At 37.6% G+C, this 26,751-nt stretch overlaps 1 protein-coding gene across 4 annotated transcripts in view; it reads right to left on the reverse strand.

Annotated features, from left to right (window-relative positions):
• The window catches only part of ASB3 (ankyrin repeat and SOCS box containing 3), a 118,465-nt gene that overhangs the window by 49,850 nt on the left and 41,864 nt on the right, over window positions 1–26,751 (reverse strand). For all 4 annotated transcript variants that reach the window (XM_023190188.3, XM_023190186.3, XM_023190189.3 and 1 more), the window contains 2 exons: window positions 8,444–8,556; window positions 7,698–7,833 (listed from right to left, as the gene is read on the reverse strand). In XM_023190188.3, coding sequence (XP_023045956.1) covers window positions 7,698–7,833; window positions 8,444–8,556 — 249 coding nt within the window. The remainder of the gene's footprint in view (window positions 1–7,697; window positions 7,834–8,443; window positions 8,557–26,751) is intronic.

The following is a 26,751-nucleotide window of genomic DNA, read 5'->3' on the forward strand; positions in this document are numbered from 1 at the left end:
AAAACATCCACAGGCTCAAAGTAAAGGGTTGGAAAAAGCAAGCAAATGGAAAACAAAAAAGGTCAGGGGTCTCCCTTCCCCTTCCCCTTCCCCTTCCGTTTTTGAGATGGAGTCTTGCTGTCACCAGGCTGGAGTGCAATGGTGCGATCTCGGCTTACTGCAACCTCTGCCTCCCGGGTTCAAGCAATTCTCCTGCCTCAGCCTCCCGAGTAGCTGAGACTACAGGCGCACACCACCACACCCAGCTAATTTTTGTATTTTTAGTAGATAAAGACGGGGTTTCACCATGTTGGCCAGGATGGTCTTGATCTCTTGTCCTTGTGATCCATCCACCTCGGCCTCCCAAAGTGCTGGGATTACAGGCATGAGTCACTGCACCTGACCAGGGGTCACTATTCTTATATCAGATAAAATAGACTTTAAATCAAACAACAGGGCCAGGCACAGTGGCTCACACCTATAATCCCAGAGCTTTGAGAGGCCAAACTGTGACAGAGCAGGAGTATCACCGTCTTGCACAAGCACTGTTATTTTCCAATTCACCTTAATCAAAAACTGCCTAAATCCAAAGGGCATCAGTCTAAATGGCTAAGGTCAGCATGACCATAACCAAAAAAACATCTCCAACGAGAAACATTCCAAACTCCTCCGCGACCAGAGACGTGCTAGCCACCCACCTCTGGCTGGGAAGATGCCAGCCCCGAGATAACTCCCTTCCTGCTGGAAAGATGTCAGCCCCAAGATAACCCCCTCTTCACCAAGAGACATTCCAACTTCACCATAAACTTCTCCCCCACACATAAATATTCCAAGCTTGCGATAAGCCCCCTCACCCTAAAACCAATATATACTCATGTACTCAGTCTGTAAGAGAAAGTACTCCTGAACAACAACAACAACAAAAAATCCGCCAGAAGCCCTTCTCAGGTTTTATCTAAAGTAAACCTGTCTCTAACTGCCAAGCCATCCTATGTGTCTCTTTCCCCTTTCTTTAACTCTTACCAGGTAGGAGGATCGCTTGAGCTCAGGAGTTCAAGACCAGACAGGGCAACGTGAAAGGAAAATAAATATTGGAACCCTACAATCACTAAGCCAAAGGGAAAAGTCAAGCTGGGAAATGCTTAGTGCAACCCTGCCTCCTATTCTATTCCTAAAAGATAGCTACTAAGATTAGAAAAAAGTTACATACCTCCCTCACACGGAATTTCCCTGCAGATGAAGGACAGACAGAATTCAAAGCCATCCCTCTGCTCACTGGGATAAGTGCGTATCTGAGTGCCTCCTTTGGAAAGCCTAATCAGAAACTCAAAAAAAAAAAAAAACAAAAGGCAACCATCTGTCTCTCACCTACCTACGACCTGGACATACTCTCCCCACTTTGCATTGTCCTGCTTTTCCAGACAGAACCAATGCATATCTTATATATATATTGATTGACGTCTCATGTCTCCCTAAAATGTATAAAACCAAGTTGTGCCCCAACCACTTTGGGCACATGTTGTCAGGACCTCTTGAGGGTGTGTCACAGGCACGTGCCCTTAACGTTGGCAAAATAAACTTCCTAAATTGACTGAGATCTGTCTCAGATATTTGGAGTCAACAGCAACACAGTGAGACCCCATTTCTATTTAAAAAAAAAAAAGAAAAAAATTATATATAAAAAACCAACAACAGTACAAAAGGACAAAGAAGGTAATTACATAATGATAAAGGGTTTGATTCAACAAGAAGACTTAACAATTCTAAATATACACATACCCAACACCAAAGCATCCAGTTTCATAAAACAAGCTCTTAGAGATCTATAGAGACAGTAATAATATTGGGAGATTTCAACATCCCATTGACAGCATTAGACAGATTATTAAGGCAGAAAATTAAAAAATAAATTCTGGGTATAAATTCAATATTTGACCAATTGGACCTAATACATATCTACAGAACACTCCACTCATCAACCACAGAATATATATTCTTCTCAACAGCACACAGAACATACTCCAAGATGGACCACATGCTTGGCCAAAAAGCACATCTCAATACATTTTAAACAACTGATTCATTTGTGAGGCCGAGGCAGGTGGATCACTTGAAGGTCAGGAATTCGTGACCAGATTGGCCAACATGGTGAAACCCCATCTCTACTAAAAATACAAAAAATTAGTCGGCCACAGTGGTGTGTGCCTGTCATCCCAGGTACTCAAGAGGCTGAGGCAGGAGAATCACCTGAACCAGGAGGCAGAGGTTGCATTGAGCCGAGATAATGCCACTGCACTCTAGTCTGGGTACAGAGCGAGACCCTGTCTCCAAATAAATAAATAAATAAATAAACTGAATTATACCAACCATACTCTCAGAACACAGCAGAATAAAAATAGAAATCAATACCAAGAAGATCTTCCAAAACCACACAATTACATAGAAATTAACTTGCCCTTGGCTGGGCGCGGTGGCTCACGCCTATAATCCTAGCACTTTGGGAGGCCGAGGCAGACAGACTGCCTGAGCTCAGGAGTTCGAGACCAACCTGGGCAATGTGGTGAAACCCCATCTCTACTAAACTACAAAAAACAAAAAAAAATTAGACAGGCGTGGTGGTGTGTGCCTCTAGTCCCAGCTACTCAAGAGGCTGAGGCAGGCGAACTGCTTGAACCCAGGAGGCGGAGGTTGCAGTGCGCCGAGATGGTGCCACTGTACTCCAGCCAGGCAATAGAGCGAGACTCTGTCTCACAAACAAACAAACAAACTTGCTCTTGTATAGCTTTTAAGTAAACAATAAAATTATGGCAGAAATAAAAAAATTCTTTGAAATAAATAAAGACACAAAACATATTAAAATGCAGCAAAAAAGTGTTAAGAAGTTCATAATGCTAAACATCTAACTCAGAAAGAAAGATCTCAAATTAATGATCCAATATCACACTTAGAAGAACAAGAAAAAGCAGAACAAACTAACCCCAAAGCTAGCAGAAGAAACAAAAATAATTAAAATCAGAGTGGAAATGAATGAAATTGAGACCCAAAAATCCATACACAGGATCAATGAAACCAAAAGTTGGCTCTTTGAAAGGATAAACAAAATTGATAGACTGCTAGCTAGATTAACAAAGAAAAAAAAAAAAAAAGAGTGAAGATCCAAATAAGTACAATCTGAAACAACAAAGTTGACATTACAATAGATTCTACAGAAATACACAAGATCCTCAGAGACTATTATGAACACCTCAATGCACACAAACTAGAAAATCTAGAGGAAATGGATAAACTACAAAATCTCCCAAGACTGAATCAGAAAGAAATTGAAATAGACCAATATCAAGTTCCAAAACTGAATCCATAATAATAAAAAGAAAATAACCTACCAACCAAAAAGTCCTGGACCAGATGAATTCACAGCTGAATTCTACCAGATATACAAAGAAGAATGGGTACCAATTCTACTGAAACCATTCCCAAAAATCAAGAAGGAATTCCTCCCTAAGTTGTTCTACAAAGCCAGCATTGCCCTAATACCAAAACCTGGAAAAGACACAATGAAGAAAGAAAAGTACAGGCCAATATCCCTGATGAACATAGACACAAAAATCCTCAACAAAATACTAGCAAATCAAATCCAGCAACACATCAAAAAGTTAATGCATCATGATCAAGTAGGCTTCATTGTTGAGATGCAACGTTGGTTCCATATACGCAAATGAATAATTGGGATTCACCACATAAAGAAAATTAAAAACTATATGATCACCTCAATAGATGTGAGAATAGCCTTCATAAAATCCAACATCCCTTCATGATAAAAAAACAAAACCCTCAACAAACTAGGCATTGAAAGAACATATCTCAAAATAATAAGAATCATCTATGACAAACCCACAGCCAATATCATACTGAACAGGCAAAAGCTGGAAGCATTCTCCTTGAGAACTGCAAGAAGACAAGGATACCCACTCTCACCACTCCTATTCAACATAGTACTGGAAGTCCTTGCCAGAACAATCAGGCAAGAAAAAGAAATAAAAGGCATCCAAATAGGAAAAGAAGAAGTCAAACAATCTCTCTTCTCTGACAATATGATTCCATACCAAGAAAACCCTAAAGACTCCACAAAAAGGCTCCTGAAGCTGATAAACAACTTCAGTAAACTTTCAGGTTAGAAAATCAATGTATAAAATCAGCAGCATTTCTATACATCAATAATGTTCAAGCTGACAGCCAAATCAAGAATGCAACTCCATTTACAATAGCCACCAAAAAAAAAAAAAAAAAAAAATTAAAAACCCAGGAACACATCTTACCGAGGAGGTGAAAGAACTCTACAAGGAGAACTATAAAATACTACTGAAAGAAATCATAGATGACACCAACAAATGGAAAATCCATGCTTATGGATTGCAAAAATCAATTATCATTTTTTAAAATACCCATGCTGCCCAAAGCAACCTATAGATTCAACACTATTCCATTTTTTATTTTTTCCCCTGATAAATGTCAGAGTCTTTGGTTTTTGTTTTTATTTCCATAAGTTATTGGGGACCTCAGTTTTTGTGAAGATTGTGAAAATAGCAGTCATCCCCAAACGTTTCTTGTTGGCAAATAATGTATTAAATATGCTACATATGATGTTGTTACATGACCATGAGAGTTTTTTAAATTTCTAGAATACATCTCGGTGGAAAGATCATCATCAAGAGGGAAAGGACTATCTTCTATTTAAAAGAATATTCCATAAATGCACCTTGAATAGAACAAAGTTTTATGTACACAAAAACTACATAGAACACAAATGGTAAATTAAAGAGTCTATAGATCCTTCAGAAATTCCAAATGCTAGAAACTAGAACCTTCATGATTTACATGAGGGAGATGTTTTACCCACTGTCAGTTTCAGAAAGAAGTAAACACTGTAACTGAAAAGAGACTAAGTCAAGAAAGAAACCTTAACTTTTTTTTTAATCAATGCATTATTTTGAGTGACAATTTCAAAGTATCAGAAAGAATAAGGAACCAATTTCTTGGTGAGACTACTGGTGAAACAGTTGGAAAAATGACAGAAAACTCACTGAAAGGAAAGTAGTGGGAGTTGGAAACATGTATAGTTACATAATAAACATACCTACATACCTTTTCAACTGATTATTTAGAATAATTCAGAAAAAAGAAATAAAAAGAACAAAGCAAAACAAAACAGGAGCTCAGAGCTCCGGGTGACAAGATAACAGACCTGACATGAGGAGAGACATTAAGGTGCAGTTTAATCTATTTAATTAAAAAAAAAAAATTTTGGGGGGAAGATGGAGTCTCACTCTGTCACCCAGGCTGGAGTGTAGTCGCGAGATCTAGGCTTACTGCAACCTCCACCTACTGGGTTTAAGCAATTCTCCTGCCTCAGCCTCCTGAGTAGCTGGGACTACAGGTGCACACCACTACACCTGGCTAATTTTTTGTATTATAATAGAGACAGGGTTTCACCATGTTGCCCAGGCTGGCTGCAAACTCCTGAGCTCAGGCAATCTGCCCGCCTTGGCCTCCCCAAGTGTTGGGATTACAGGCATGAGCCACGGGACCTGGCCTATTTAATCTAAATATTAACTAAACATACACACACACACACACACACACATTTTTTTTTCTTTTTTTTTTTTTTGAGACGGAGTCTCACTCTGTCGCCCAGACTGGAGTGCGGTGTTGTGATCTCCGCTCACTACAACCTCCGTCTCATGGGTTCAAGCGATTCTCCTGCCTCAGCCTCCCCAGTAGCAGGGACAGGTGTGTGCCACCACACCTGGCTAATTTTTATATTTTCAGTAGAGACAAGGTTTCACCATGTTGGCCAGGACGGTCTCAAGCTCCTGACCTCAGGCAATCTGCCCGCCTCAGCCTCCCAAAGTGCTGGGATTACAGACGTGAGCCACCGTACCTGGCCTAAACACTAATAATTAAAACTTAAGGGACTGCAAGTCATAAACTGAATTAGGATAGTCCTCTGGAAAGTATGATGTAGCAGAAGGAAGATCAGAAGTCAGAAGGCCTGGGTCCAAGCCCTGATTCTGCCAGGAAACAAGAGTCTAGATCTTTGACAAGGCACTTAAACATTCACAGTCTGGACTCTTAATCTAAAAACGATTATGTTTGAAGAGATTATTTTGGGGATTCCTCTTAACTGTAAGATTTATAGACTCATTATTTATAACAGATGCCTTAAATCGGCACTTGATGAATATTTGTTTCTTTTACTTCCTACTCTGACTTAAATGTTTGAAGGTTTGTAAAAGAAAGCAAAAACAAGAAAATACGTGCCCTGCTGTTTAAATAAACTGTGGATTGCCTGGCAGGCATAGTGGCTCACAGTGTAATCCCAGCATTTTGGGAGGCTGAGGCAGGAGGATCATTTGAGGTTGGGAGACTGAGACCCACTTGGGCAACATAGCAAGGCCCCATGTCTTTAAAAAAAAAAAAGGTTTTTTAATTAGCTGGGCATGGTGAAATGCACCTGTAGTCGCAGCTATTTGGTAGGCTAAAGCGGGAAAATCGCTTGAGGCCAGGAGTTTAAGGTTACAATGAGCTGTGATCATACCATTATACTCCAGCCTGGGTGATGGAGCAAGGCCTGGCCTCAATTAATCAATAAACAAGCAAACAAACAAACTTTGTATGATCTATTTGAAGGAAGTTTATAAAAAGCCTAGATTTTCTTTCTTTCTTTCTTTCTTTCTTTCTTTCTTTCTTTCTTTCTTTTTTTTGAGACAGAGTCTCGCTCTGTTGCCCACGTTGGAGTGCAGTGCTGCGATCTCAGCTCACTGCAACCTCCGCCTCCTAGGTTCAAGCAATTTTAGTGTTTCAGCTTCACTAGTAGTTGGGATTACAGGCGCATGCCACCATGCCCAGCTAATTTTTGTATTTTCAGTAGAGATGGGGTTTCGCCATGTTGGCCAGGCTGGTCTCAAACTCCTGACCTCAAGTGATCTGTCCACCTTGGCCTCCCAAAGGGCTGGGATTACAGGCATGAACAACGGTGCCTGGACAAAAAAAGTCCAGGTATTTTTTTTTTTAATTGCCTAGGCTACCGTGTTAGCACTGTGAAGCGCATATCTGGTGTTTGGGAGAGATTTAAAAGCCCCTACATAATAAACATTTCTGGTCACAAAACTGTGACTTAGAGTAAGAATGCCACCTGAACACCAACTTCCCTGGCAATGCTGAATGTGGAAGGGTTGTCAAAGAAAAACCTTTAGCAGGTTATGCTACTATTAACATAATAAAGTGAAAACCTACTTTGAAATAAACCCATTTAAATAATGACAAAATTAACAAAACATACACCTCAAGGCCTTAATACACAAAATAGCCATCTAATAAGGTAATTAAGCCTAAACTAGTCTTACACCCTAGAAAGTTGAAACTGCTCAATTCTCTACAGGAAAGGACAGCCCCGTCATTCAACTTACCAATAAACCTGCTTTAGTGACAGTTCATTATGTTCCTACTCAGTTAAATTAGTAGCTGTGCATTGCATTGTTAGTAATAGACACTGAATAACCAGGTTTATAAATCAACTTTTATTTACTCTTATTTACCACTTACATAAAACCATAAATTTCACAACCTGATTTATATTCGAGTCAAGAATTATTCCTCTAGGAAATATAAAGTTTAAAGCTCATGATCTTAACAGTACAAAGGCTAATGGATATTCTTACCGGATGAAATAAGTATGCTCAAGCTTTCTAGCTTGCCATACTGAGCAGCCACAAATAAAGGTGTGATTCCAAAGTCATCCTGGCATTCCTTATTTGCTCCTTTTTTAAGAAGCAATTTTATGATCTCAGCATTTTCCTAAAGCACAGATTCACATTTTAAATAAGAAAAAAAACAAAGAAAATAAAAGGTATCTTTTTTCCTATTGTGTTTTTTTTTCTTTTTTATCCTCTCACTAAAGGATAACTTGAAGAAAAAAACAAAACAGTATACTGCTGTATTGGTTGGAAAGAAATTGGCCAAACAATCAGATTATCCTATACTTCTAGTTAACTCAATAAACGTAAACATGAAACACTGATCTCTAGGAATTATAAACCTTATAGAATCCTGCAAAATTAGCTTGCTAACCCAAGCACTAAGGAGCCATCACAATTTTTAAACACGCTATTCTAAATAAAATAACCCATTGCTCTTCATCAATTTATATCCCAAATAACTGACGGTTTCTTAAACATGGCATCAATATTTTTAAAATGTAGATAATCCCTATAGCCCAGAGCTTCTACAGCTACTACAGAAGTTGGTTTATTCAGAATCATCATTAGCATTTAGACTGCCTTTTCTGTACTGCACTAACCATCATAAATCACAGGCGAGCAGAAAGCAAAAACTGCATAGGACTGTCATTTTAAGAGGGTAAAACACACAATTTACATGGAAATGAAATAATACATTCAGAGGTTACCTGAAAAGAAGCCTGGTGCAAGGAGTTCCATCCACACATAGAATGGGATCCATTAACATTTGCTCCATGTTGAAGCAACAGCTTTAACACATCTATCTGTCCATTTTCAACAGCTGCAATACAGCAGTTAGAAAAATTAATGTCAGCAAAAAGGCATGTTTGTAGGACTGGACACTTTGGTGATGTTCTCATCACTTATTCACCTCAGAACCACAATGCTCTCATTATTCCTAAACATTTATCACAATTTTCTTAGTCTAAATCTATTAACATATATCTAATTCTTTCTGAACACACACAAAATTATTTTCAACACCATGTTAAAAGACACAGAGGAACTGGAAGCAAGAAGCAAACGTTTATTCTCTCTGAAAATGGAAATAGCCTAGTTCTAGTTTGTTAAAATGAAACTGGGAGAATATAAGATGGACAATTCAGAAACAAGAGTACCAGTCTGGAAAAGCAATCTCAAAAGGACTGAAAGGTTTGTTATTACTACATTTGATCACAAATAAAAAGAGTCACTGACAAAATGAAAAAGCAAGTTCTTCATCTTAGTTTTTTTTTTTTTTACCATTATGAACCGTAAGCATTGTCAAAATGTTCTTATATCCATCAATGAAAATGTAAATGTTCTTGCTTATGTGAACTAAAAGGGGATTTCAGAAAAAAATTTAAAATGTTGTAAAGAGACGCAAATTATTTTCCATAAAACTTTGCTATGAAGGTGGCACTAATTATGGAGGAATTTAAGCACGACGTTAATGAAAAACAGAATGCCAGAATAGAATAGTGCTTTACAAAATAAGTACAAACACATACACACATTATTAGCAAATTAGGTATATTGTGAATGTTGTTACGTGTAAGGCTACTGAGTGACATCTTTAAATTTTAAGTTCAGAAACTTAAAATTGAGAAATAGTAACATTTATAAGAAAGAAAGGTAAGATGTGTATAAGAAGGTCTGGCTAATGTGCTTGGATATGGGAAAGAAGATTTAAGTTGATTTCATATCTTGGCGATTGTGAACGGTGCTGCAATGAACATACGAGTGCATGTATCTTTATGGTAGAATGATTTCTATTCCTTTGGGTATATACCCAGTAACGGGATTGCTGGGTCAAATGGCAGTTATTTTCAGCTCTCTGAGGAATCACCATACTGCCTTCCATAATGGTTGAATTAATGTACACTCCCATCAACAGTGTACACATGTTCCTTTTTCTCCTCAACCTCACCAGCACCTGTTATTTTTTTACTTTTTAATACCAGCCATTCTGACTGCTGTGAGATGGTACCTCATTGTGGTTTTGATTCGCAGGAAAAAAGATTTGAAGAATAAGATTTTTTTTTTTCATTTCAAGCATATAGTTATTCTGTATCTCCTACTATAGTAGGAGGCAGGAAATGGGAATCAACACTTCTCAGTCACAAAATTAGAAAGGCACATTTGGATAATGAGTCACATTAGAAAATGCTAATATACATGAAACAATGGGAATATAAATATCCTTAAAAGTGTAAAGCAAGAAATGATAAGTGTGCTCATTACTACTGAAGATGAGTAACACGCCACTGATATTCTACTAGTTTTATATATTGAATTTATACCAAAGCTTATTTCCCCATAAGACTCTCAGAAGTTCTTTAATAAAAAATTATCCACCAGGTGTGGTGGCTTACACCTGTAATCCCAGCACTTTGGGAGGCCAAGGCGGGTGGATCATGAGGTCAGGAGATTGAGATCATCCTGGCTAACACCGTGAAAACCCGTTTCTACTAAAAATACAAAAAATTAGCCAGGTGTGGTGGCACGCACCTGTATTCCTAGCTACTCGGGAGGCTGAGGCGGGAGAATTGCTTGAACCTGGGAGGTGGAGGTTGCAGTGAGCCGAAATTGCGGCAGTGCACTCTAGTCTGGGTAACAGAGCAAGACTCCATCTCAAAAACAAAAATAAAAATAAAAACTCTTACTCTGAAGGGTTTCAGAAATGTAACCAATGGCTGTGATAGTACCACTGAGGTAGGAATCTAACATAACTAAGTTAATATTCAAAAGCATTTACCATAGAGAAAACAGTTTTTCAAGCTAAGCAATTTCTGTATAAACGATCTAAAGTCAATCTAATTTGGGGTGGCTTGCAGGTACCCCATAAATATATACACTGACTTTACCCACAACACTTTTTTGGGCTTTTTTGGGTTTTTGTTTGTTTGTTTGTTTTGGGATGGAGTCTCGCTCTGTCGCCCAGGCTGGAGTGCAATGGTGCGATCTCAGTTCACTGCAACCTCTACCTCCCAGGTTCAAGCAATTCTCCCACCTCAGCCTCCTGAGTAGCTGGGATTATAGACACCCGCCATCATGCTTGGCTAATTTTTGTACAGACAGTGTCTCACCATGTTGGCCAGGGTGGTCTTGAACTCCTGACCTCAGGTGATCCACCTGCCTCGGCCTCCCAAAATGCTGGGATTACAAGCGTGAGCCATCACACTCGGCCCCCAAAACAGTTTGTTTTGTTTTATTTTGAGACAGAGTCTCACTCTGTCACCCAGGCTGCAGTGCAGTCACCCAGGCTAGAATGCAGTGGTGCAATCTTGGCTTACTGCAACCTCCCCATCCCGGGTTTCACGCGATTCTCCTGCCTCAGCCTCCCGAGTAGCTGGGATTACAGGCGTGTACCACCATGTCTGGCTAATTTTTGTATTTTTAGTAGATACAAGGTTTCATTCACCATGTTGGCCAAGTTGGTCTCAAACTCCTGGCCTCATGTGATCCACCCGCCTCAGCCTCCCAAAGTGCTGGGATTATAGGCATGAGCCACCACACCCAGCCCCACAACAGTTTTTTAAAAATAACTGAAAATTTCAAAAAAAGAAAAATAAAGAAATTACAAATGAAATTACCATATAAAAAAAAAGTCTGAAAATAACAGTAATAATTTCCGGTGGCGGTCACAAAAGGAAAAAAATCTGTTTCATATCAAATTCATACATCATTATCAGTGATTGTTAGCAAAAATCATTCTATAGCCAGTCCATGACTTGAAGATTATCAGGTTGTCAGCAGTGATATATGAAGGAGAGTGAAGATAAGTTTGTTTTCCAGAAGTTAGGCTGACCTTATAAAAATTCAAGTCAAAAAAAATGTGTATTGATTATTAAATACAATATAGATGACAGGAAATTTTTTTTTTTTTTTTGAGATGCAGTTTCGCTCTGTCGCCCAGGCTAGAGTGCAGTGGCCCAATCTCTCGGCTCACTGCACACTCCGCCTCCTGGGTTCACACCATTCTCCTGCCTCAGCCTCCCAAGCAGCTGGGACTATAGGTGTCCGCCACCACGCCGTGCGGATTTTTTTTTTTTTTTTTTTTTTTTTTCATTTTTAGTAGAGACGGGGTTTCACCATGTTAGCCAGGATGCTCTTTATCTCCTGATCTCGTGACCCGCCCACCTCGGCCTCCCAAAGTGCTGGGATTACAGGCATGAGCCACCGCACCCAGCCAAAATTTTCATTTTTTTAACCTCATGATGCAATAGTATGTTTTCACTTTTAATATCATAAATACATTAAGAAATCTGATATCTGCAACTATTAAAAACATTTCCCAACGACAAAAGTAAAACCTACACATGAGCAGAAAAATATTATTTTCACAGCCCTTGTTAATTATTTCAAAATAAAGCAAATTTAATAGTTATCAGTTGAGAAAGTGTGGTTTAGAAAAGTGTATTTAGAGCTCAGATTTACTACCAAAGCCTCCGCTTTGGAAGAGGAGCATTCACTTTGTCTATTAAAATGGAATTATCAAATTGGATGGGCTGAATGGTTTGCTTCCAAAAAGGAGGTCATTACTTTACACATACATACATACACAGACATACTTTCTCAAGCCTACTGAGAAAACCAAATATAAGAGCATGTTTAGGAACTACCTAGCAAATAAAATAGACTTTGCAATCTTTTCTAAGAACAGAGTCAACCACTCAAGTATCTATAAACATTGAGTACCTGTGAATTCCATGGAGATAGTGGGAATACAGATGAAAGGGGAAGGATAGAGAAGGATATCAAAGTACAAAAAGAGTGCTTCTGTCTTGGGAGCTATCTAGATATAGCGAAAAATGATACATGTCAGCAACAGCAAATTAACCCTACCCAATTGAAACAATGATGCTAACAGAAATGAACTACACAACGATATTTTACATTATATTCTGTGTAGAAACTTGATTTGATTTTACCTTTTCCATACGTCATAAGAAGAAGCAGGCTTCTACCTTTTTAGAGTTTCATCTGTGTCCTTTCCCTCAATCCCATACCTTCTCCACTTCTTTTTTTTTTCTTTTTTTAGATGGGTTCTCACTCTGTCACCCAAGCTAGAGTGCAGTGGCACTATTTCGGCTCATAGCAACCTCTGTCTCCCGAGTACGAGCGATTCTCCTGCCTCAGCCTCCCAAGTAGCTGGGACTACCGGCGTGTGCCACCAAGACCAGCTAATTTTTGTATTTTTAGTAGAGACAGGGTTTCTCCATTTTGGCAAGGCTGGTCTTGAACTCCTGACCTCATATAATCTGCCCGCCTTAGCCTCCCACCTTCTCCACTGCCGAGACCAGCTCAATCGGGGAGACCCTAACCCAGCAGCACTAGAGGAATTAAAGACACACACACAAATATAAAGGTGTGGAATGGGAAATCAGGGGTCTCACAGCCTTCAGAGCTGAGAGCCTTGAACAGAGATTTACTCACGTATTTATTTATTTTATTTTTTATTTGTTTTGAGACGGAGTCTCACTCTGTCGCCCAGGCTGGAGTGCAGTGGCGCGATCTCGGCTCCCTGCAAGCTCCGCCTCCCGGGTTCCCGCCATTCTCCTGCCTCAGCCTCCCGAGTAGCTGGGACTACAGGCGCCCACCACCTCGCCCCGATAGTTTTTTTGTATTTTTTAGTAGAGAGGGAGTTTCACTGTGTTAGCCAGGATGATCTCAATCTCCTGACCTCGTGATCCGCCCGTCTCAGCCTCCCAAAGTGCTGGGATTACAGGCTTGAGCCACAGCGCCTGGCCTACTCATGTATTTATTAACAGCAAGCCAGTGATAAGCATTGTTTCTATAGATTATAGATTAACTAAAAGTATTCCTTATGGGAAACAAAGGGATGGGTGGAAATAAAGGGCTGGGTTGGGCTAGTTATCTGCAGCAGGAGTATGTCCTTAAGGCACAGAGGTTTAAGAACGCCTTTAAGCAATTTTCCACTCCAGGTGGGCCAGGTGTCCCTTGCCCTCACTGAGGTAAACCCACACAACCTTCCAGCGTGGGCATTAGGGCCATCACAAACATGTCACAGTGCTGCAGAGATTTTGTTTATGGCCAGTTTTGGGGTCAGTTTATGGCCAGATTTTCGGGGGCCTGCTCCCAACACTCCACTTTGGAGTTTGCTCCTCATATTGTCTCTTCTCCAATTTTCTCTCATTATTCCATCTCTATTGGGCTCTACTGTTCAACCTGCAAACTAATTTAGGTTTTCCTTTCCCTAAAAATAAAACAAACAAACAAAATCTCTTCCAATCTACCATTTTCGCTCGCTTTCTTTTTTTACCACTAAACTTCCCCCAAAGACTACTCTTTTTTTTTTTTTTAAGACTACTCTTAATGAGTCTACATTCAATGATCACATTTTCCCACCAATCACTTTCATTCATTCATTCAACAAATTCTACTTAGTGTCTACTATGTACCAGGTAATATTCCAGGTACTAGAGACATAGAAGTGAATAAGAGACAAAAATACCTGCCTCCATGGACCTTTTAATCACTTAATCAATAACTATCACATAAATTCTACTGGCATAATTCATGTGAAGCTATTCCCAAGAAAATAATCATTAAATTCAATGATTTGAATCAGCCTTGAACCTCCTATTCAGTTCCTACTGTCTCTGGCATTAAATTCCCCATATTTTTCTAATATAAGCTTTTTTTCCATGTCAACAGCACTGTTGTAGTGTTACAACTTTCTGTAACAACTCGTTCTTCTTGGTTTACTTTTTCTATCCTACTATTCCAGAAATGTGATGACTCACCAGGATTCTGTCTTCAATCTCTACTTTTTTTCCTTTACTTTGTACATGTTCTTTTTTTTGAGATGGAGTCTTGTTCTGTTGCCTAGGCTGGAGTGCAGTGGTGTGATCTCTGCAACCTCCACCTCCCAGGTTCAAGCAATTCTCCTGCCTCAGCCTCCCTAGTTGCTGGGATTACAGATGTATGCCTCCATGCCCAGATAAATTTTGTACTTTTAGTAGAGATGGGGTTTCACCATGTTAGCCAGGCTGGTCTCGAACTCCTGACCTCAAATGATCAGCCCGCCTCAGCCTACCAAATTGCTGGGATTACAGATGTGAGCCACCATGCCCAGCCTATGCATGTTCTCTATTAGTGAATTTGTTCAATTCTGAAACATTACTGAGCAAATTCATCTCTAGGTGAATGATTGCTCCTAACTGAACTTTCCCTCATGGTCCAGAACCAAATTTCCAAATATCTGCCAAATATTTCCATCCAGACATTCTATCAGCCCCTTAAAATCGACGCACTTAACACAGAACTGGAGGCATAAATTTAATAAAACATGCAAAACCTCTATACTGAAAACTACAAAATACTACTGAGAAAAGCAAAGATCTAAAAAAAAAAAAGGTAGAATACACCATGTTCATGGATATAATGATATAATGATTCACTATTATAAAAATATCAATTCTCCCCAAATCAATCTAAAGATTCAATGTGAGCCCAATCAAAACACCCAAAGGTGCTACGGGTATTGTCTTAATAGTTAGAAAAAAAAAACAAAAACTGATTCATATAGATGGGAATGTAAACAGCCAAATAAAGCCAAAACAATCATGTAGAATAAAGCAAGAGGACTCATACACCCAGATATCAAAACTAATAAAGCTGAAATAATTAAGGTGGCATGGTATTGGTACAGGATAGAGAAAGAGACTAATAAAACAACTTAAACTGCAAAAACAGATACCCCCCAACAAATGGTCACTTTTACGACAAAGGTGACAATGGTTTGGGGTCCACTGAATATCCATATGGAGAAAAAAAAAAATCTTGACCCCTATCTCACACAATATACAATAATCAATTTCATATGGATTGGGAATTCCAGATTGGATCTGGGAACAACAAAGCTTCTAGAAAAAAAAAAAAAAGCAGAAAGGAAAAATCTATAAACTGACCTTGGAATAGAAAAATAATTTTTAATCTTTATATTAAAAGCAATAAACATAAAGGTAAATAGTGATAAATTGGACCATGTTAAAATTAAGAACTCCTTAAATCAATAAAAAGATAAATTATTTTTAAAACATGGGAAAATAATTAGAGGTAAAACACTACTGAGGGGCCATGGAACCCCTAAGACTTCTGGCTGTGCCAGAGTGATGAGACCATATTGTTCCAAAAGAATGGAGATCAATCTTGGGTACTTGTGAGAGGAAGGGGGAGGATGTCTCCACGCTTTTGTGTACGTAGGAAATTGTCCATGACGTTTTAAAAAAGGAAAAAAAAAAAAGACTGCCACAAATGCTGAAGGGAATTCCAAAATGAAAATTTCAAAAACACTTTGAGTATCTAAAATATTCCTAATGTGCATATAGTATACCCTGAATTTTTTAAAACACATCAGAATAAAAATCAAAGTGAACACTGTCCTATTCACTCAGTAATATTAAAGTCACATTTTGTATATTAATTGAAATATGACTTAAAACCTAAAGAAACAGGGAGAGAGAGAAGAGACAAGAAATAGATAAATCCACGGCAGAATAATAACACAGTAAATAGGACAGACCTAACCTTCATATACTTTGCACCTCTTATGGTATTTATTACAGCCTATCTTGAATTCTGGTTATTATAATATCCTCAATTAAATTGTAAGCCCATGATATAAGGAACTAAGTCTGATAGTGTAGAAGCCTGATAATCACCTAATCAATGGAGGATAAAGAGAAAAATTCAGTTGTGACTTTTACTATCCTATTGATAAGCAAAACTGGTTGGCTAAGCTGATGTTTCTTTGCTCCTTCACCTTTTTATGTGAGACCTATCTAGGATCACATGTCAGGGTAAAGGAGATAAATATTTCAAAAATAAAACAGGACTATTGTTCGGTTAAGGATGTATGAAGAACTGCACTCATTCTGTTGCTATCCAGAACTGCTCTCGAATATAGAAAACACAAGCTTCATTTGGCTGTTTAAATTTAAATTTGAATTAATTAAAATGGAATAAAATTAAAATTTGAGTTCTTCAATCAAACGAGACAAACTTCAAGTGCTCAAGAGCCCTATGTGGCTAGTGACTATCATAAGGGACAATGTAGATATAGGACAATTCCAAGTTCTATTGAGTAGCACTGGTTTAGAGATTAGAACTGAACTGAATTGAAATTTAACCTAGAATACTAGGCATACCTGTCTTCAAGATACATGTTTAGCATTGGAAACAGAGAGCCAGTCGATCAATTGCAGGTCTTGGAGTAAGTGTCAAAGAGAGAAAGAAAATGTGTAATTCTAGAAGCTAGAAAAGTACTGTGGGTTCCTGGAAATAAAAAGAAAGCAGAATCATAGTATCTGGTATTAAAATGGTATCAATAGGGACCAGAGACCAAGGAAAAAGATTAAGGATGAAATAAAAGACCCCACTTTGGAAGGCAGAGCTCCAAGTGTCTGAAGTACACAGAGAGATGGGAGAAAGACCTTCCCTTTTTCAATGCAAACAGGTAAGACTCCAAGTGAGATAGTAGAAGAGAAAAGCCAGAACCTCTGAGGGTAGGAACACTGCTTTTCCCACAACAGATCACATAATGTAGTATGGAAGAAATCTCTAATTTTAAACGCTTAAGAAAGCAAGAATGGCATGAGAACATTTCCTGCAATAATTTCTAGGCAGACATTTTCTGATTTTGAAAAAATACCTTTTTCTATTTCCTAAATTAGAGGAAAAATGAAGCAATCTGCGAAAACATATCTTAGGTAACAAAATATTTTTGAAAACAAGAAATTGAGAAACTAGAAGCAGCCTTTGACCCACACAAAACTTTTGACCAAAATCAACTCAGTTGTGTCATGCAATATATTGAATACAGTTAAAAGCAAAGCCTCATGAGAAGATTGCATGAAGGCAAGAACTCAAAAGGGGATTCTTATCTGGGAGAAATATGGTAGACCTATATACACATGTAAGTACTAAATTTAACTAGAAATAGTAAACAATCATCATTGTTTAATACAGCATTCATTAAAGAATAATTTTTAAGGGACTTTTTAAAAATGTAATTATATTACTGAATGCTTTTAGAAAAATGCTTAATGTGACTATTGAGTTCTACGGAATTACTATAACAATTCTGTACAAATTACAATTATAAACACAATTCTGTACCAAATGAAAATTACAGTGAGGTGAGTTTTATATCTATTAGTTTGAAAATATACTCTTCCACATTTTTGTTCGCTTGTTTTGTTTTGTTCTTAAGATAGGGTCTTGCTCTGTCGCCCACGATGGAGGAGAGTGACACATTAACGGCTCACTGCAGCCTCAACTTCCTGGGCTCAAGTGATGCTCCCACCTCAAACTCGTGAGTAGCTGGGATTACAGGCATGCACCACCCACACGCCTAATTTTCCATTTTTTGTACAGACAAGGTCTTGCTATGTTGCCTAGGCTGGTCTTGAACTCATGGGCTCAAGCAATCCTCCCACCTTAACCTCCCAAAATGTTGAGATTATAGGCATAAGCCACCACACCCAGCCCAGTCTTTCATTTTGAGGCTCAGATTTTGACAACAATTCTAAAAAATAACATGGTCAGTAAGTATGTAACGAACAGTTTAACCACAGGCTGTCCATCTCCTCCAGTTATAGCATCAGGCTGGCTGGCTCTGCAGAGATCATCTATATATTCAATTTTACATTTGAATTATATATGAATTTTTAATTGTATCTCCACTTTTTTGAGTTCTACATGTACTCTGTTCTCTATTATACATTTCATTTTTCTATACAATTGAACAGTAAAATGATCTTTTCATTGTATACCTAGTTTATGTAAAACTTTTTTCCCCACCTCTTTTATGAAGCAAAAAAGAACATTCATAAAAACATTTATCTCCTGCAGTATTTCTCTGGTCCTGTGTTCATACTGACATCTGGTGGCACTAGAAAAGAAACTCCATTGCTATGACAAAAGGTATTTTTTTTCCAGTGTTGTCCATTTATTCTAGTATCCTCAAGTTTATGTTTTTCCAGCACTTTATGCATACCCAAGACAGCAGAACAATTAAAGTACCATCCCAACTCCAGTTGATGATATACGTTAATTGCATCCCTTCACTCTGGCAATGTGAATGGCAAAGATGTAGAATCTTCCACTATTGCAAGAATGTCACTAGCAAAGTAGGACTATCCACTTATTTATTAAATAACTAAAGTTCATGATCAGAATGGTTATAAAATGAGGCTTTCACATCAAGTACAGAAACATAATTTCAAACCACTCTCTAAGGAATCAGATAGATTCCTACAATGTCTTGGCCATGAATCTTTAGTTTGAAATGTAGTATTTTACTGATATACAGAATTTTTTTTATTATAAAAAAAGTTACATTTCTGTTTTATAAATTTATTCACGTCTGCCCAGTTGCTAACAATCTTAAAGATGTATCCTGATGGGAAAAACCATGACCTTCTGGGCAAAACTCATTATGTTAGGGATATAACAAAAACGTTGTGGTGAATATCCCAATCCAATTATCCATGTTATCACTGACATTTCTCATGGTTTCTAACAGACAGGGAGAAGTCTAATGGCCAATTAGACATCAGAGACCACATCCAGAAAAATATATCTTTCAATCAAATGAAAAGTATTAAAAGACAAAAAGCTAAAATTCCACTATCCTATTACATATTGATTATTTTTCCGTAAGTCTCCTCAGCAACAGAGTCAAGAAACATTTGATTTAGATAACACATCCCTAAACTTACGCCTTCTTCTAGGGCTATAACATTGTGATTCTACTACTTTCAGAAATTATTCAACTTTTTCAAGCATTCATACAGCAGTATTCTCCTTACTAGATCCACCCTGTAAGAATGACCCATACTAAGTCTTAAAGAAACAAAATATTCTGGGAGTTCCCTATCAAAAAACTATAGAAAAGACTCTATTTATGTAGGAACAACATTTCCATTTTAGCCATACTAATCAATGATAATCGCATATCATTAGTTGGCCAATGGCATTAGTAATCATGAAGAATGAAGAGAAAATTGCATTAACTATGTAACAATCCAGTTTGATAGCCACAAAGGCATGGCATACTGTACAGCAGGGCTACTCAAACTGGCTGTCAATGTGCAAACTGTTATATTAGTCCTCAACAAGGTAAGACGTTTTGAACAGAATGTAAACAACTATGTCCCTAAGCATACTGTACTTTAACTGACATTTTCCTTGAGACAGGACTTCCTTGATGAAGAAACCAGTAGGTTGATTTATACAATGGCTCAAGCTTCTTATATAAATTGACTGACATTTGAGTTACACTCTACGGTAAACCTAACTAGAACACAGACTGTATTGTATGGACTGGGGTTGGGGGAGATTTTGTCTAGTCTATTCATTTCTACCATATACTAGAATATCAAATTATTACAAAAATACTGAAATCAAGAATTTTTGTTTTACTTTAAAAATGAATATAGACTTCCAATTTTAATATTGTAGCACAATATAGGCATTTCCCTTTACTTTTCTTATAAATCATCCAAGAGCAATTAATCCAAAATCAGCAAGGAAAGTAAAATAAAAACACACTCTCCATTTTTAGTAAAATTATAATTCTAGTTTTAGATTTTTGAACTCCAGATCAAAATTTGTAAAAGGGGCTCCAAAAGAACGAAGATCAATCCTGGGTACTTGTGTGAGAAAGAGGACAGAAGTGTCAGCTGCACATCTTAGAAAAAGCTAGCAAAGAACACTTCTCAAAGGTCAGAGGCTCCCACTGAGGAACAAAACTAAGTACCAGGAAAAAATGCACAGGCTAGCAGCAGGAACTTTCACAATTTTGAAATGTGAAAATCAGAGGGATTAGATCCAAACAAAGAATCACAAAAAGTGGTCTAGCTCTGCTACCACAAATGGGAAACTGCATTGCAAAAATCCCACAGCTGCCAACCCCCACTGGCTAGTGAAAGATACTAGCTAAAAGAATTCATGTCCAAAAATCCTGAGTCTAAAGGAATTCAGACATATTAATATGCAATGTGCCTCTGCCTCCTCCCTATTATAAACCTCCTGAAAGCAGCTAATTGAGCAAAAACTCACATATTCCCAAGATGATTTATCACAAAGGTACCAGCACAAATCCATACAAAGATACAAGAATAAAGGAAGAAAAGTTACAGAAAAACAATTAATAGATCAACAACAAAACAAAGCAAAAACCTCTCTTCAGAAAAAATTACCACAAACCAAATGAAAACTGTAGCTAAATCTACAGCTGTAAATTTTTAAAAAGAAGTTAAGGAAGCAATTGTCTCTGTGAAAAGAGCACAACACTGAAATACAAGTGCTCAGTAAAAAATGGCTGACAGGAAAAGATATAATTTAATGAATTCAGAAAATACCTGGGAAAAACAAAAACAATCATAAAAAATCCAACTGAAATTGAAATAGAAAGAAACACCAGAGAGAATAGACATTTCTGAATAGGAACATAGAGGCTTTAAAAAAAAATCAGGAAAAGTAAAACAAAAACACAGAGAAAGAAAAATAGAGAAAAAACAGTAGACACTGAAAACAGATAAGATACCAACATGTAAATACGCTGGCCCAAGAACACCACCATAATAACAGAAGAGACAAATACTTAAAGATATAATTCCAGAAAGATTAACTAAAATTTAAAATATCCAAGTCTACATATTGAAAGGGCACACACTGTGTGAGAGAAAACTGATAAGGAACAGACATGCAAAAGTATTGTCACAAAAAGAGAAGAAGATTAGGCTAGCTTCAGACTTCAACTCTCGAACAGAAAGGATCATCATTTTTAAAGTTCTCAAGGAAAGAAATGTAATTCAAGGATTTTGTACCTGATCAAACTATTGTTCAATTTGAACATTGAACAATGAACAATTTGAATCATTATTGAATTGAATCATTATTCAATTAAAATGATTTTATTTTTTTACTTTTTTTTTTTTTGTAGAGATGGGATGGTCTCGCTTTGTTGCCCAGGCTGGTCTCGAACTCCTGGCCTCAACTGAGCCTCTCACCTCAGCCTCCCAAAGTGCTGGGAATACACGCATGAGCAACAGCACCCAGTCAAATTATTCAATTTTGAACATGTAAAAACTCAGGGAATAGTATTGCCATAGGTCCCATTAGAGGACTGTGTTAAAGAAGTCATTTAACCAAACAAGGGTGGAAAAAACATGACAAAATAACTAGTGATAAACTTCTAAGCTATTTAACTGTAGAACTAAGAATAAAATTAAATGATAGATTTAACATGCCAGAACAAAATGCAAAATGTTATTCCCACTAACAATGCAAATATAACTGACAAAAGTTGGAAAAGTCGGGGGAGAAAGAGAGTTACGTAAGAACAATGTAAGGATACTGATTTCCTCATCTTTAAAAGCTGGAGGTTTAAATCTATTAATCAAATGTGACTAATAAAGTAACATATTATATAAATATATTTAATTATATGAAGGTAAAACCAGAAAGATAATGAATATCCTAGTTTCATAATTGCTTACATTAAGGAATTAAAAGCCAGGTGCGTGGCTCACCACTGTAATTCCAGTTCTTTGGAAGGCCGAGGCAGGCAGATCACTTCAGGTCAGGATTTTGAGACCAGCCTGGCCAACAGAGTGAAACCTTATCTCCACTAAATATACAAAAATTAGTCTGGCATGGTGGCAGGCACCTGTAAGCTCAGCTACTCAGGAGGCTGAGACACAAAAATCACTTGAATCCTGCAGGTGGAAGTTGCAATGGGTGGAGATCGCACCACTGCACTTCAGCCTGGGTGACAGAGTGAGATTCTGTCTCAAAAAAAAAAAAAAGTAATTAAAAGACATTGTGTTAAAACATAGAAAGAAATATAAAATATAAAGTTGTATCAAGGACCATAAAACTAAAAAGACAAACAGAAGTAAAACCAGAACACGAAATTAACACTTTTTAAATGAAACTTTTAGTAAACTCCGTACTTTTAATCTAAGAAAACTCAAACTCGTATTTTAAAAAAACATGTCCTCAAGTAAAAATGCTTACATGACAATCCCTGAGGAAGATGATTAATCTTTTAGTTGAAAAATCTAAAAACAAAACTCAAAAGCAAAGTTTACTTAACATAATATATATTAAAAGATATGAATGTGAAACCTCAAAATTCTTAGCACATCAAAAAATAGCCTTATGAATGATCACTTATCCATGAAGACACTAATGAAAAGTGAATCACATGGTGGTTTGTTCAATTTTGGAATATGTCAGCAGAGTCACAGTTTAGGGATATGCTATGTGAGCTGAAGTATGACATATTTTACAGTGAAATACTGAAATAGGCAGTCTCACCCAACACTATAAAACATTCTGTTCTTATTAAATATTACAGTTATGTTTAATATTGAAGGCTACACAGAATAAGCAAACTCAGAAGAACAAAAACTGAAAAACAATCCATGAAAAGCCAAAAGCGCACACCATGCAGTTCCCATGGAGTATTCTGTGAAATCACACTGGTTTAGATTTCAGCCTCCAATTTACCAATGTTTTCTACATATAACAAAATAAAAAGGAAATTTATTTCCTAAACATTAGCTGGATTTTTCATTTAGAATTTATTATAGCTATCAATAAGAATATTTTTATTTCCAAAGCAGTTTTACCTACCCTTAGAATATTTATTATGTCATATGGAGCAAGGGGAAGGGAAAGAGAGCAGGGCAAGGACGAGGCAAGGGTAGAGAAAAGAAATAAGGCAGCAAGACTCCTTGTTAAAAAACTCTAACCTGTGTGCTAGCAAAAAGATGTTCTGGAAGGACAATATTCATGTAGAAAGATGAGATGTTCCCTGCATTTCCCCTTTCTCATGAGGTTTTCTCATTTTGATTCCTACTGCCATTAAGTTGAAGAGGTCCCCTTTTAAAGCTCATCTTTATTAAAATGTTGGTGGGTTCCGTGAAGGGAAGATATTCCCATTACCAACAGTGGACTAGTTGACTTTCTAGAGTCCTTCCATTTAGCTTTACATTCAATCATAATCAGATCCAACACACTTCTCATGTCAACAACTTTTCAGGGCACCTGGGAGATTTCCATAGTTCTACATTCACTTTCTACCCTTCGATCCCCTGGGTTTATATTCTATAGCCTCCAGCAATAGGCTGGTGGTAACTGGGCCATCAGGACAGGTCCTACAACATGTAATAGAGTATACCTTCCCTTGAGGGAGAGAAACAAAATACCTCAAACAATATTTTCCAAACGTTCAATTTTGGAAGATAATTCTACAGATGGGAAAGGAAGCTATTCTAGACAGGTTAACCTTTCTTTCTCACTTTAAGTCCAACTGGTCCAGCTACTCTTCCTCATCTAGAAATTATCCATAGTTTGACACAAACCTTGAAGTATTTTGGATTTTGTTTTAATTTAAAAACTTTTCCATTATAGACTGAAGCATGAATCACTATACGCTTATTTTAAAGACAGACAGATTGTCCAAGTGCTGTGGCTCAGGCCTGTAATCCTAGCACTTGGGAAGCTAAGGGAGGAGGATCACTTGAAGACCTGCCTGGGAAACACAGCAAGACCCCAACTCTACAAAAATTAAACATCAAAAAAAAAATTAGCTCGGTGTGGTGGCGTGTGCTTGTGGTCCCAGCTACTCAGGAGGCTGAGGCAGGAGGATAGCTTGAGCCCAATGGTTTGAGGCTGTAGTGAGCTATGATTTTGCCACTGCACTCCAGCCTGGGCAAAAGATAAAGACCCCAAGTCAAAAAATAAAAAAATGTAAAGGTGACCAAGGCAGAGTGCTAAAATTTGTCCTATCATTCATGAGGCAGAGAAGACAATGAAGCCCATATTATCTAATCAAAGAGTCATATGTCCATTCCTTTTTTTTCCAAACACAACACAGATGTAGACATGTCCATTCTTCCACAGTATATTTATTTATTTATTTATTTATTGAGACAGAGTTTCACTCTTGTTGCCCAAGCTGGAGTGCAATGGTGTGATCTTGGCTCACTGCAACATCCGCCTCCCAGATTCAAGCGATTCTCCTGCCTCAGCCTCCCGAGTAGCTGAGATTACAGGTATGTGCCACCACACCTGGCTAATTTCTTGTACTTTTAGTAGAAACGGAATTTCACCATGTTAGCCAGGCTGGTCTTGAACTCTTGACCTGAGATGAGTCACCCACCTCAGCCTCACAAAGTGCTGAGATTACAGGCGTGAGCCACCACACCCAGCCCTTTCACATTACGTTTTCACAAACACTAAGGCTCTACTTTCCTTTTTTAAAATACTATATTGGCTGGGCACAGTATTTTGTATTAGTCAATACAAAATATTTATTTATTAGTCAATTAGTCAATACAAATTTACCATTTACAAAATGGTAAATTCACTGCCAAAGAAACAAAATAAATCCTACTACTAAAAATAAGCAATTTAAAGTTATTTATTGGTTTGAATTATCTCCCATCTCTTGCTTCATTAACATAAAAAGTTCAAGTTAACTATATGTTGAAATATAAACCCCTAAAAACTCTGCATCTCTAATCTTCTCCAAATACTAATAAAAGTAGATACAATACTGAATTTCATAAATGGGACTCTAATAATAATAATTTGAAACTGTAAACTATGTGGCCAGCATAGCATTTCTCAAATAGTCCCATGGAATATCAATGTTCCTTGAGGTATTCCTAAATGCTCCATAAAGAAAAAGAATACAGCAGGGCCAGTGGCTCATGCCTGTAATCCCAGCACTTCGGGAGGCTGAGGCAGGCAGATCGCCTGAGATCAGGAGTTCAAGATTAGCCTTGCCAACATGGTGAAATCCCATCTCTACTAAAAATACAATTATAGCCGGGCGTGGTGGCAGGGGCCTGTAATCCCAGCTACTTGGGAGGCTGAGGCAGGAGAATCACTTGAACCCGGGAGGCGGAGGTTGCGGGAGCCAAGATTACACCATTGCACTCCAGCCTGGATAACAAGAGCAAAAGAATAGTACGGTCAAATACGTTTCAAAGCTCTACGTTAAACAAATGTTTAATGAGAGGTCTTCTCAGAAACCTTCATTCTTTTATTTAACAAATAATTTACTGAACGCCTACCATATACCAGGCACTAAACTGAATTTGGGAGTTAAAACAGTGAACAACATGAATAAAATCCCTGCCTTCATGGAACATTTTTTCTAGTCAAGGGGGAAGTAAATAAACAGTAATTAACCAGAGTCAGTGATGAAGACACTAAAAGAGAATGCATAGAGATCAGTAGATACCTCAGACTGGGTGGGCACAATAAGTCACATGTGTAATGTCTTCATGTTTTTCTACGCTGGGGGATATAGCACATAGTGTTTCGCAAATGTACGTGATTAGGAAACCTTTTGTCAATAAACATGTTTTTAATAGTTCACTGAATCAGTTTTCTAGCCAAAACACAGACAACAGCAAGATCAAGATTCCAGGATAGCTCTTATCTTCCTAAATCCAGTCTTTCTAAAGTTTCCTCACCTGTAAAAGTGGGAATAATAATATTACATGTCTCAGAATCATACTGAATATCCAATTATCTACTTCATGTAAAACACCCACACAAGGCTTAGTATACACTCTGCTCAATAAATGTTATTGTTACTGTTAATACAGCACTCTGCACGTGAAGTCTTCTGTCATTCAAGGGTGACTAAATTATTCTCCCTTTTAAAATCTCAAACTTGTAAAACCACTTTTTTTACTCCTCTACATAGAAGATTTCTTGAGGAAAGCAACTAGAATACAGACTGTATATAGCTGAGCCTCAATAAATGCTTCCTCTGTAGTTGTACAGAATATCCATAACTTTCCATAAGTCTGAAATTATTTCAAAACAAAATGTCTAAATACAAAAGTAATGAGGAAAAAAGGAAAGATGGACAATAATCATATGACTAGTGTCTTGTTTTTCTAAGACCACCAGAGCGAGCACAAAAGAACCAGCA

The sequence above is a fragment of the Piliocolobus tephrosceles genome, chromosome 15, assembly GCF_002776525.5.
Source record: "Piliocolobus tephrosceles isolate RC106 chromosome 15, ASM277652v3, whole genome shotgun sequence".
Taxonomy (NCBI): Eukaryota; Metazoa; Chordata; class Mammalia; order Primates; family Cercopithecidae; genus Piliocolobus; species Piliocolobus tephrosceles.